This window comes from Sinohyriopsis cumingii, chromosome 6 (genome assembly GCF_028554795.1).
Source record: "Sinohyriopsis cumingii isolate HCF-2022 chromosome 6, ASM2855479v2, whole genome shotgun sequence".
NCBI classification, from domain to species: domain Eukaryota; kingdom Metazoa; phylum Mollusca; class Bivalvia; order Unionida; family Unionidae; genus Sinohyriopsis; species Sinohyriopsis cumingii.
This window is the reverse complement of record NC_142966.1, coordinates 46,921,952-46,936,539: the sequence shown is the minus strand read 5'-3', so window position 1 is coordinate 46,936,539 and position 14,588 is coordinate 46,921,952. Positions and strand designations below refer to the sequence as shown.

General features: G+C 35.0%; 1 protein-coding gene across 2 annotated transcripts in view; it reads left to right on the top strand.

The window, feature by feature from the left end:
• LOC149796866 (uncharacterized) overlaps positions 1-2,275 on the top strand; it is a 42,962-nt gene extending 40,687 nt beyond the window's left edge. For both annotated transcript variants that reach the window (XM_089961513.1, XM_089961514.1), the window contains one exon: positions 501-2,275. In XM_089961513.1, the coding sequence (XP_089817639.1) occupies positions 507-1,403 (897 nt within the window). In that variant the 5' untranslated portion in view covers positions 501-506 and the 3' untranslated portion in view covers positions 1,404-2,275. The remainder of the gene's footprint in view (positions 1-500) is intronic.
• Positions 2,276-14,588: the final 12,313 nt, after the last annotated feature.

Here is a 14,588-nt window from a genome sequence, read left to right as displayed (position 1 = left end):
CTATTCCTGGAACCTATAGAAGGATGGGTGATAATATCAGTTTGTACAAATGGAGAAAGAATGTTATCATCAGTCAGACAATTTTTAAACGTTCTCTACTGAGATTTGAACCCGAGTCATATCGCTTTACATGCACACACCTACTACAGTATCCCCTCGAACAAGTACATATAAGCAACTTTCCGCGCTTTTGGTGGATATAATAAACTATGTTGCCATTAACTTCTGTCGTAGAAACCCAGAGTGACCGTGAAACGCGTACTTAGAGATTAGAATCAATTTACCGGGTAGATAATTGGGTGTGTGTTGTGCACAAGTGTCTATGTCAGCGACATAGTTGCTTCTTTTTTGGGTGATGGGTTATCTCTCTCTCGAGAGAGAGATCTCGATATATATATATATATATATATATATATATATATATATATATATATATATATATATATATATATATATATATATATATATATATATATATATTTGTGTGTGTTCTTTTCCAGATCACAATGTCTTCTTCCGTTGTTGACGCTAACCAAAGGTTGTACTCCATTAATCTGAAGGACTGCATAGAAGCTTACACCTGGAAGAGATTCCGGGAGAAAGAAGGTTTTTTTAAAAGCGTCCGCGTTTCAAAGAGGAAGCATTATGTTGATATCCGGTGGGGGTACCTTCAATTCAAACACAAGACTACTCGATTTGAACAAAGGGAAGGTACATTATCAGGCATTTCTCAAGAACAAGATGTTCAACTATATGTGTCCGATTATGAAAATAAAACACCCACTCGTCAGCATTACACTTTCTCTGCCACTAGGGAGACGCGTGCATCGGCTACTGTGGAAGTGCAGGAGAACTACACACTTGAAGGACATATGAACCTTGAGATTGACCTCGCTGGCTTCGGTAAAATCGGGGCTGGATTCAATCGATCCCTGTCCGTTACCAATACTTCGGGCGAGACCTTCGAGAAAGCTCTAACATGGGAAGTCAACACGGAAGTAATCGTGAGACCCTGGCACAAGGCCAAGGCAAGTCTCTGTGTGTACGAATCAAACGCGGTGTATGATTTTGAGGTTAAAACTACAGTATCGCTTCCAGAAGGACATCTTCCAGTTGCCATTCGTAGAAAAGCAGATGACAGAATTGTTTGGGTGTTGTGGATAACAAATATAACCGCCATATTTGATGAGGACTTTATGGAAGTTAACAACATAAAAGTTGTGGAGGAGCATTTAAGAGATGTCAATAGAATCAGAGAAGATATTGAACTGACAACACACGGTGTGTGTAAAATGGTCTCATGGAAAAACCAGTTCGTGCGAGTGGAGTCAGACGAACTTCCGGATATGCCCGAAAATGTCAGACAAGCCCTGGCTACTGGGATTGGAAAGGATGACGACTGATATTTATAGAACTCATTTTTTTTATAAGAACTTTGGTCAGAGTTATCTCCCTTTTAAGATGGTTGTAAATGACCGTGTTTCAATGCTGGCACAAAAGAGCATGTCCTTGTAAATTTGTCAAACTTGATTGGCCTATTTATCCTGGACTGTTTTACTTAAGATGGTCCAAATTTGGTCACATTAGTGTACTCTTTCGCCTACATTATGATTTTGCATTTAGCTTAGTTACTCTGACACTGTTGTATGTGCAGTCATGAAATTTCGTTTGTGTATGTATATGAAATTACCAGTCACCACCGCAAAAAGTAAGTAACAGTGACCAATTTCGCATTTAGTTCCCTTTATTAGACACGGTTGTGCGTAGAGTCATGAAATTTGATTGGATAATTTATGCTAGTATATATATATATATATATATATATATATATATATATATATATATATATATATATATATATATATATCTGTGTATGTGTGTGTGTGAAATATAGAAAATTAATAGAGAAATATATTTCATATACTGTCTTCAAATCCTATATTTTCACAAGTGAAAAATATATATTCACCTGTGAAAATATACAAGATTTCCCATCATGATATTCGACTACTGATTGTTTGTGCCTTCATAAGTTATACTTGCAGCAAAGAAAACTGAGCATGAAATATAGAGCCTGATCAATAAATATGAATTACGTTACCTTTCAGGCATGGAAAACATTTTGTTGCCGAAGACATCTGACTTGCCACTGTTTGATTCTTTACGATGTTATGTCTATCTAACAACCTTAACAACAGTGTAAGTTAATCTGTGTGCTGCATCACTCGATTTCTTTTGCCGTCAGAAAGGATATAAAATAGTTTGCAAAATGTCATGGATTGTTTTTGCCGTCATATAGGATAATGGTTTAATGAATTGCTTTTGCCGTCAGGTAGGATAAATAGTTTACATATGTCATCAATTGCTTTTGCCGTCAGAGAGGATAAAACAGTTCACAAAATAGCATTAATTGTTTTTATCACGTCATCCTAAAACCACCGTTTCCTCTAATCGCTGATATTGTTTATGCATGATCAGCCAGTAAATGCTGAAGAGTGAATTTAATTTTTAAAGCTTCGATTCTAAAGCAAGTTTGGTATTTAATAAACGGAATTTATTTCCTACATGTACTATGGTACAAACGATGACATCTGAACTCGTTAAAATATCACGTTTTTCTTTACAAAAAGATGGAAACATATCATAATAAGTGGAAAATGATAATATCCCCACTCTCTCCATATTATTAATATTATTGATGTAATTATTATTCATATTATTATTATTTTTATTATTATTATTATTATTATTCAATAGGTGGCAAAAGTATCATCGATATTTCAACGGTCTGATTACGATCCCTTTGCCTATCAGAGGAGAAAAAATACTTAATTATTTAAGTGAGATGGCTTACTAGTGTTAGTAACAGAAATTAATTACAAGAATATTCTATTTTATAATATTTGCACTTAAACAATAACCAGACTAGTTATTCATGCAAACAAAGGTGAGAATAGTGTTCAGTCATTTAAGTACGCAAGTCTCTAGATCCCACCAACAGTAACTAAATTCTATAACTGACGCATGTCAGGCGTCAGAGTGTGCTCGACTTGCAGCTATTAATTTGACTCCAGTAAATATTAGGAAATTAATCCTCAATACAATGCAATCTGAGAATGACAGAAAAATATTTAAGGCAACTGGAGTAGTGACAGGTATTTATCCTATAGCAGTCCGTGTAAGCTCGCATTTTTTTAATTTTCTGCCTCAAGTATCCTTAAAACACACACACACACACACACACACATACACACACGCTCATTGAGTTGACATATTGTGTTCCCTTGTCTAATCTGTTGTTCTTAGTTGTCCTGAATATAACTGAGTACCTATTGTTCCAGCTTGTGACCTATTGTATTTATTTCGTATATTAACTGCTCTATTGCCTTATGATGGAAAGCTGTCCAAACTAGCAGAAAGACCCTCCACTTATCACCGGGGGCCCCGGAGTGGCCGAGTGGTCTAAATAAAGCTCTCTCCGTTAAAGATCACTGCCATCTCACCTCTGTCTGCGTGGGTTCGAGTCTCGGATTCAGCCAATGTGGGTATGTGAGAAAGCTTTCCAGTAGCTTCACGTGAGTCGGTGGTACTTTCCGGGGTTTTCCCGGGTTCTTCCTCCACCATTAATACTGGCCGCCATATATAGTCTATCGTGTGCTGAAAAATGGCGTTAAACCTTACAACAACAACCACTTATCACCTACATGCAAACACGCTTTGTGTAAAGCTGTTTAAAATAAATGCACACAATAGGATGTCATGGATAACCATTTGTGTCCGTGTGCAAATTATTATATACTGGCATTATTAGAGGTGCCCTTCATTTGAAGAAGGTAAAAGATTTGTCTATATCGAGCAAAATTATTCAGAACTTTGAATAAGTGCGCATATTCGAACGGTTTTTGAAATATACCGGAAATATATTCAATTTATTTGAGTATTTTTAAATAATTTTTAAGTTCGCAGTTTTTGCTTCACAAATGAGAATATTATTTACATCGTTTTTCTTTTTTTAAAAAAAAAAAACATAACAGTTCTTCGGAGGCTTAGTGGTAGGAGCATCCGCCTTGGATGCGGGAGGTCGCGGGTCCGATTCATACCTAAGACTTATCAAAATAGTACTGACAGCTGCCTCGCTAGGTGCTAAGCATTAAGAGGTTAGTGTTAAGACTGATCAGCCTGGTGTCAGGATAATGTGACTGGGTGGGACATCATGATTTATGTCTGCGGCATAATGCCCCAGTGTCAGATATCACTATAAACTGTCACACTGCAGCCATCGTAACGATATGACTGGATTTTCTTTTAAAGCTACGTTTAAAATCTATCTCACACACACAGTTCTTCCTCCTTCAGGATGAGGCATTTTTCACAAAAATCCACAAGAAATTTTGGAAATTGGTTAGCTTTAGCCAGAATACAGTATAATCTCGACGGCTAAAACACAATTAAACCAATACACATTGGATTGCTCTAACGTGTCCTAAACCCGACATAATGGTTATCATTATATTAAAATCTCGTTTTCTTCGAATTACGTATCACTGGAACCGATTTTCTTTGCTACTAAAGTTTTGGTGTTATCGAGATTCTGTGGTGATTAGCAATCTCAGTGTTTCAAGGAAAGAAACTGTCTACAAACGCGATGGTCGGAGTAGACTTTGCAAGTCTGTTTGAGTCAGTTCTCTTTTCAGATGAATTTAATGCATAAATAAAGTCTATTTATATTAAAAAAGCTATCTGCTTATTTATTAATAATTCCTAGTAAAATACTGTGCTGCAGTGCCCTTGTATTCAGACGAAAGCCGATAAATTAGTTCAGGCGTCATGACGGGTATTTTCAGAAAACAACTGTCTGAAAGAAAATGGATCTCTGTCGCAAGATACACCGAAGCAATGGAAACTCCGAAATTTGCAGAAATGTGGTTAACTTGATGCAAGTTTAGACTTCATAGGTGGTATTTTACAAGGGAAGTAAATCAAGCACTTGAATTATACTCTCAAGAGTTGTCTACCATACAATATGAAATTCTGTCTATTTTTATTTTTGTTGTACGAGTCATACATTGAAACTAAATCCTACCGAAAGCTTCAGTACTATATCAAACAAAGTCGAATATTTTGTTCTTTTGCTTGTTTTAATCAAAGGGTGAACAAAAAATAATTAAAATAAGACAGGAAATGAATGGATTAGTCGTCTCCAGAATGTGTATCTGCCTGATGAATATATATCGTACAAGGGGCGTTTTGCCCAAAATGTTGATTTAACACAAGAAAATGTAAATCGCGAATCTCTCGACTATGAAATTATTTCCTTGCATTTTGAAAGTAATGTTCAAGAACATGGTATATAGTCCACCTTGCTATTTGCTCAACCCTTTCTCAGTCAGATGGATTTAACAAGTCTGGTCATTTTCATCGGACACTTTATAGTCAACATAAACAGATTTTTGTGCACATTTTCATTATTAATGCAAGTAGCTTGAATTAGGGAACACACTTGAAAGAGGACTGTTTTAAAAAATTTCAGAACGTTTGCTTTCACTTTTATACTTGATTTAAGCTGTCGAAATATCGTGAAAAAAAAATAAAATGACCAAACATTGCATTTAAACATGGTCAAGCTTAATAGACGTACATAGGGATTCTCATGCTCAATAACAGAGCATGACTACGACTGCAGTGTGAAGTCCAAGAAGCAGATATCGCGTAGACATTAAAATGTTTTCATGTTAATTACTGTGGTAATAAAAGAGAACTATTTACTGCTGTCGCCAATGGAATGAACTACTTTAACGCTGAGTACGGTATTTTCAGGGACGTAAAACAGTTTTGATCCTCAATTGTTTTATAGAGAAATCGATGATTCTAGCGTTTGTTGTGTAATGGCATCGTGGAGCTCTCTCTCTCTCTCTCTCTCTCTCTCTGAAGACTTTACCTTGTTTACGTGTTAAACTAAGTTGTTCAGTAGAAAATCTATTACGTCGGAGGTCAAGTAAAATTTGTACTTAATTCTGGTAAACAATTGTTCATTCCTGTTTTATTATCAGTCTGTAGAGGACTCACGGTACTAATTCAGTTCTCATAGTAAACCTAAACAAACACCATGATATTAAAAATTCAATAATTTAAAATTTCTGAGTGATCATGATCAAACCTATGTTTATCAGTATAGAGAAAACCTGGATATCAGCTTCTGTGTTGAGGAAAGGATATGAGCCACGGCATGTTCTGGACATGCACGTGTTTGAAACATATGCTTTCAGTTTCGCACCAAAGAGTCAGGTGCTAATTTTAGTAATGAGTGTTCCAAACTCAAGATTGTTAAATGACTGAAATTCCATCAATAAAACAATGTCTCTATTTTTTAACTCACTTACAACTAGGATAAGCTCTCAAAAGATTCTTTTTCCTGAAACAAAACTTACATTATTAACCAATCCTGGCCAGCCAAACCCATATGTACTCTATTTTACCTTCTCTAATTTCCAAGCTTCTCTCATTTCCAAGCTGCTTATTGTTCCATACAATTAGCACCGTGTGTCCTGGAATCACTTATAGTTGTGTTCAGATAAAATTCTCTAGAAATCATTTAAATTATTCATTTGAATTACAAAGTGCTCTTTGACTTTGTGGAATAAATCACTATATAGGGGTTGCTGAGAACTCATTCGGTGACATTCGAAATTGTATCACCGAGGTAAATCTGGACAATCAAGATTCTGGTACATTCTGACAATCATGACTACTGGAATTAAATCGAAAAGTCTATGCATTTTGGACTCGTGATATGATATGCATGATTATTTGGGATTTAATTTACAATTCTCCACGTTCATCTTAAGCTTTCAATTTGTAACTTAAGGAAATAAATTATATTTTAATTTTACTCAAAGTTTTGTTGGTCGTAATAATATATACAAAGATCATAATCGCTCTGGCAAAGTACACCAAATAATGCGTATCACCTGTAGCTCACATTCCTAGAAATTGTCATGCACTTTAATCTGTGCATTCATCTTAGCACTTATGTTAACACCCGTAACCGTTACATCGTGGATGATGTGACCTACTTTTCTAGTTTTAAAGAACACTGCTGTCGGGCTTTCTGCGCACCTAAGGTTTTCGTTTCCAATATTGAAGCAAAACCCATACCGAGTTCGAGCGATTGACAAAAATAAAATACAGCAATGCTTACCATTTGAAAAGATGCAATTGTCACTAGAATATTCTGTTCAAAATAATAATAATTTTGGAAAGAGAGGATACCACCCCCCCACCCCCCACCCACCCCCCGTTTTCCGGACTCGCGATATGTCGGGTTATTCTGCGCATAGCTTTGAAAAGATGTAATGTTTATCCATCGGGCTTCAGAAATGAAATAAACTAAACCGATCTTTTAAAAAAGTTAGTGAAGTTCAACATTTTATGAAAAATAAGCTATTACCTGGAAGAGAAACAACAATTAATAGGATGTAATGTGTTTACAATGTCTTGTTGATGGGGAAAAAATACTACAGAATTTAGAAATAGACTATAAGCCAGGGAATTTGTTGAGAATTTATCTTCTAGCGGCAAGTAGACACGTTGGGTAGCAGACGATTTTGTACGTGTGGGACAACTTGCAAAATTGGAAACTTGGATTGAAATACAGTTTTGTTTTAAGGTACACATTTCCATCTTTTATATAATGTATTTTATTTGTATGATTCTAAAAGATGCCTAGTAAATCGAATTTTCTGAGTTACAGGTTCAAGAAGGTCATGGAGTGGGTCTTTACGTTGCCATTTAGAAATCACATTTTGATGTGTATTTCGAGTCTAAATGTGGGACATTTTTGTACACTTTATGAATATCACTTTTCTTAATTAATGTATGATTGTTCTTTCTGGATACAAAATGGATTTTTGACCAAAAATAGCACGTGATCCAATGTTTACAGAAATGACGTACCCGACGCGCAGAATTGACCGACATGGCGGAATATCTATTTGGTTCATTCTTAGCCCACAGAGTTTCAAATTTGTATCCAATTATAAGTAAAATACAAGTCGAACTAATTTCCTGTTTCAAGAAATATTTCACTCGCGTCCTATTTGAAACTTTTATAAATTACCAGTTGTATTCTTGTCTAAAACACATTGTTTTTTTTAATCTCTGTACCAATTGTATTCTTATATAAAACAATTGTCTTTCAAACCAATATCAGTTGTATTCTTATATTAAATATTAGTACCAATTGTTTTCTTATTGTTACGACTCTATGGTCATAAATTGTATAACAGAAAAGAGCATCCAAAACTGCTTGCAAAACTCAACAAATAATTTATTTTCCTGAATACAATCTGAAAATATTAAAGGAACTTACAGTATTGTGAGTGAAATTCAAGACAATCTTGAAACCTATATCACAAGTCCAAAAGTATGGAATGTTCCAATGAATTCCAGTATTGAAGGTGCTGATGTGCCCACAGTCTTGATATATCACAATGATATAATCCAAAAGTCTTTGAATGAATTCATAATAATTTAAAATAGTGAGTTAGTGCAAAATGTCAAAGAGCAATTTGTATTTTATCTGAACACAACTAAACATAATTCAACAAAGACTGATATTAGAAAAGAATAATTAATTGGATATTTTCAGTCTGTAGGAATCGAAATTACATGTCCTTTATTCTTAAAATAAATGCACGTAGGTAAGATTTATTTCAGTCTTATCAGAAGTTTGATTCGTAAAGTGCTGTCCGGTTGAGATTTGGAAATATTTATGTGAGACTGAGATGAACTTTTATATATAAAAATATTGCTGAGAGGAAGACTTAACGACAAATGAATATTGTGAGTAAAGGAATACTCATCAGCTGTACAATCAACATTTTCCAAAGTTTTTGCACATCAAGGCAGGTCTTGAAATAACTGTGGATGAAATTCTTGAACTCTTCAACTAATAAGAGCTGTCTTATGTTATCATAACTCTGATCAATCTTCTTGGCTGAACACCTCCTATGAAATATTTTTCATTTCTTCCTTGTAAATTCGATTTGGATTTGTCCTCTTTCTTTTCTACAATTTCAAAACCTTTCTTTATACGCCTCATGTACAAACTCATAACCATTCAAGAAACATTCCTTAACCACATCATAATCATTACTTTCTTTTAGTGATAGTGATAGACTTCATGAGATTTGTCAATAAGTACACTTTGTAATAACAAACTCCAATGTTATCTTGTTCATTTCAAGTTTTCAGGAATTTTCTCAAACCGACGATTGACCTATGTCTATTTCTTTAAACGGGGGTAATTACCTAATATTTCTGGCAACTTCCAAACATGAACTTACGTGTAAATGCATGAGTTTGGCCAGTTCTAATTCTTTTAATTACATCTCTCTCTCTCTCTCTCTCTCTCTCTCTCTCTCTCTCTCTTTGTATCTGCATTTCTTTCTCATCTTTTCTCTCTGCCTCTCCCTTTCGTCTCACTGCATTTGCTTTTCTTTCTCCTTTTCATTTTTCTGAATTTAAATTCCACCACCTCGTTCTGAAGTTCAAGCTTTCTTAAATCTAATTAATTCCGATGTTTTGATTGTAATTTTTAATTTTGTATCGAAACCTGATACTGACTTACTAATCAAACCCAAAACACTTTTATATATTTTTCTTATCTTACCAAAATACTGAATCAAGACTTTCATTATCGCTTGCTTCGTTAAAGAAGCCTTCGCTTCAGAAAGATCATAACGTCTAGGTAACTGAAACAGCTCATCCAGGGACAACGAAACTTCCGAAACAAAGATTAATTCAAAATTTAAAAGACTATTTTTCAAATATAGCTGAAATGTTATTTTTAAAATATTCATGTCCCGGATGAGCCCCCGATTTCTGTTACGACTTTGTGGTCTTAGACTAAGTACCAAAAACATCAAAACCAACAATTAGGTCCCAAATAACCATAAAAGTCCAAACGTATAGTGTTCCGAATGAATTATAGCTTTGAATGTACTAATGTGCCAATAGTCGTGGATTAACTGATGCACCAACATTATTGGATCAGCTGATGTGACAATAATCTTGATGTATCACAATGCCATAATCCAAAATGTCTTTAAATTCACAGTAATTCCAAAATCGTAATTTAATCCAAAAATATTAATGATCACTTTGTAATTCCAATAAATAATTATTAAATGCATGACTCATCTCAAATTATATTTGAACACAGCTATAAATGCTTTCACAAAGACTGATATTAAACTAAGAATACATTATTGCTAAATTGGTCTTCCTTTTGTATATAACAATATTTATTTTATTAAATTTTAGCAAACAGCCTGCCAAAAATCAGGTAGACCGTACAAATTTCCAAGAGAAAAACTAAGGTATTGAACTCAAATCCAAGCAAACATATTTTTAAAAAGTGACATTAGTCAGATAGGCCCAAACTCCTACCATCAATTACGGACAATAGTTAATACAACAACAAAATATATATATATATATATATATATATATATATATATATATATATATATATATATATATATATATATATATATATATGCATAGCATTGTAGAACACTTTTATCATTTTACAATAGAAACAAATATATTATTCTAGTCTATTTACACAACAACTGTAATCTTGTAAAAAAAATTTATTGATATTCTTGCCTAAAACGGGTATCTTTTTACGTTGTTATCAATTTTACTCTGGTTTAAAACACAGTGACCTTTCTGCACCAGTAAAACCATATTCTTGTATATAAAAAACAACATTGTGGCCTTATACACCAGCACTCATTTTATTCTTGTATTAAACGGTCTTTTTACACCAGTATGTGTTGAATAGAACGGTCTTTTTACACCAGTATGTGTTGAATAGAACGGTCTTTTTACACCAGTATGTGTTGAATAGAACGGTCTTTTTACACCAGTATGTGTTGAATAGAATGGTCTTTTTACACCAGTATGTGTTGAATAGAATGGTCTTTTTACACCAGTATGTGTTGAATAGAATGGTCTTTTTACACCAGTATGTGTTGAATAGAATGGTCTTTTTACACCAGTATGTGTTGAATAGAACGGTCTTTTTACACCAGTATGTGTTGAATAGAACGGTCTTTTTACACCAGTATGTGTTGAATAGAACGGTCTTTTTACACCAGTATGTGTTGAATAGAATGGTCTTTTTACACCAGTATGTGTTGAATAGAATGGTCTTTTTACACCAGTATGTGTTGAATAGAATGGTCTTTTTACACCAGTATGTGTTGAATAGAATGGTCTTTTTACACCAGTATGTGTTGAATAGAATGGTCTTTTTACACCAGTATGTGTTGAATAGAACGGTCTTTTTACACCAGTATGTGTTGAATAGAACGGTCTTTTTACACCAGTATGTGTTGAATAGAATGGTCTTTTTAAACGAGGACGATATATTATTAAATATCTTATTTCATGGAGAAAATTACAGGACAAAGACAATGAGACTTTGGTTTTAAATTATTTCCCTCTTTAGAACTTTATCGTTGTTTTGTGTGCCATTGTGTAGATACCTCAACTTAGTCGGCACTGTATAATCTGGATTTTGAGCTGATGTACACTTGAACCCTATGCATGTATGCACACACATACATACATAAGGGCATGCATACATACATACATACATACATACATACATAATTATCACACTATCCAAACTCTCCTAGCTTCACTAGTCTTCCTGAAAAACAGAGTATTAATTACAAGATTTAAAATTTGATTGATCATCATCTGTGCAAAGTGGACACTGACCGCCATAATTACCTGGTTATAAGTAGCTGCATCAGCAATACAACGTGTGAAGGGGCGCGGTGAATATGAACAGATGTGTCGTAATAGAAAAAATAACGAGAATAAACATTAGGGTCGCAATTGTGAAATAGACCGTTATACGGGCAACGGGAATATAATACTAAAACTTCCATTTGATTAAAGTCTTGGGCTGTTACACGGACAAGAGGAAATGTAAAGTTTAAAAAAATATCCATAGGACTGACGTGGTGGAGGGGGAGGCGTTATATTAAAATGGAAAATATAATATTAAAATATTCATAGACTGAATATGATAGGTCAGTCGTTTTGAAATAGACCGTTGAATGGACAAAAAAAAAACGTACGGACGATTGTTGTTGCTGTTGTTGTTGTTATAGGGTTTAACGCCATTTTCAGCACAAGAAAGGCTATACATGGCGGCCAGTATTAATGGTGGAGGAAGAACCCGGAAAAACCCGGAAAGAACCACCGACCCACGAAAAGCTACCGGCAAGCTTTCTCACATATCCACATTGGTGTACGGACGAAGGGAGATGTAATACTTTAACTACACCAACTAAGCAATATAACGTGTGGCAGACCAGCACTCACTCATTTACTGACAAACACGCAACACTCACACCCCCTAATCAGCATGCCTTCTGGATGTTCAGCACCCACTCAGTTGCTGAAAAACACAGTGATTTACAAACAATCACACTGTTTGATTCACCTGCATTTACTCATCTACTAACCAACATCTACGCTTCAGGTAGGATCCAAACGAAAAATGGTGAAATAGAACTGAAGATGGTGAAATAGAAGTCAAAACAATTATAATCAAAACTAAAATTTCCCTTTCTATTCCTACCACCCACCCCCGCTAGCTTTCCTATCATCTCCTTCTAAAGAAAACTACCATCCCTACTATCCTTATCACACTTTATGTAGAAGAGAATAGAAGTGTAAGGAGAGAATGGGTAGGAATATTCACTCGCTATACTCATGAGATTAGGAGTGCTCGAACACATACACACAAACATGCTTATATACTGTCACACACAAGACGGAAAAGTGAATAGGATGTTTAATTTTTATTTGTGAAAGACAAAACACAAAGGGAGAAACATATAAAAACTAATAATTTTGATAATAACTGAGTTATATAGAGAGATTTGGATGACCCTGAAAAGGACCGTTGGTGTGTCAAACTATTGTGGATAGCACTGGTGGCATTACTTCACTGTTTGTAGTCACAAGTTTCTCTGCATTACATTCAGTTCACCAATATTTCCGTTCGGTACCTTGACTTTCTCGGTCAATTCGGTTCTTTGAGACAGCGGTGTCTGATTTTTGTGATGGTCAAAAACGATTTAAGACGGATGAAGCAGTCTGATTAGACAGAATTCTGGAACTGATAGTCGACGATTCCACATTGGTTCTTGCCTATTGTCCTGAGAATACGTGACACAAGCGTGTGTATACAAAGATTTGGGGCGGATCAAACCTGATTTGGTGCGTTCCTTCAATAAGAATGCATGTGACATAATTCAGTTGGGACGTTTTCTCTATCATCCATGCGGATTGCATCATACTGAAGCGTTTCTACGAATTCCTCTACGGAAATGTTTGAGTACACTATAACATGACTCAATGCGAAGAAGTTAAAAGACGAGAACAAGCTAGCCATCATACCACCCCATTCGTATCAATCTGTCATACACTGATATTCAGACAAAGCCTTGGTTACATTATTATGTAAAACTCAAGACTTGTGGACACAACGTGATGGAATCGGTCGAGAAAAGATTTTATTCCGCACATTCATGGGATTTACAAATTCCACTGATCATGCACAATGGATATTCAAAGTTGTAATCTCGCCAAAAAATAAAAACTCCTTTTACAGGGTTGACCATGAATGATTTGTATATATACTGTACCAACGACAATAGAGCTTGCAAAGTCAAGGATACCAGGAGGTAGAAATGAGAAAGCACTACGATCTATGTTCGAAAACATATCCAGAATTTCGACCCATTGTCGAAAATTACGAGGTGGTGGACAGTGAACCGAATGAATTACAGCGGCAGTTTGTTTGGAGGACATCAAAAAAAAAGTCGAAATCATACATGAAGATTTGATCATAATAAATTACGAAGATGTCATAGAGTTTGTTCCCTCACGAGTTTGGCAAGATCATCATTGCTTTCTTATTTGACTGCCATTGTCCGTCAAAGGGAAGTGGCCCAAATATCTTGAAGGACGCACCCCACAATCTTTCGCGAGAGTAGGATTGTTGCTTGGGACAAGCAAACCAAGGAAGTATAATGATACAGCTTACTTAGAACATGTAATAGGGTATCCATGATCTTAAGGCCTAACAGACTGAACTTTATCTGTGCACGTAAACTGTATTGTATTAAATGTGCTGCGACGAGGGATGGTAGTGATTAATAAGACTTCTCTGTCATTGTGCGAGGAATAAATTTACGAATGGAAGGATGTATGTAACTGGGAAATTCTTCGAGTTCACACTTTGAAACAATAGGTGACTGCCTATGATAAACGTGGATGTATCTTGTGGAAGAAAAAAACATGGACTTTGTTTAAAATGTGAATTTTTTGCTTCATCATGGAAAAATATCAAACATGGATAAAATGGTTTGTGCTTGTGGCGTTTTATCAGGATTTTCCAAACTACTCAAAAATAAGGACAGCATCCTCAAAATAATTGATGTAAATTGGGAGGTAGCGTTTGATCGGACAAAAATTATTTATGTTCGACAGTCCTC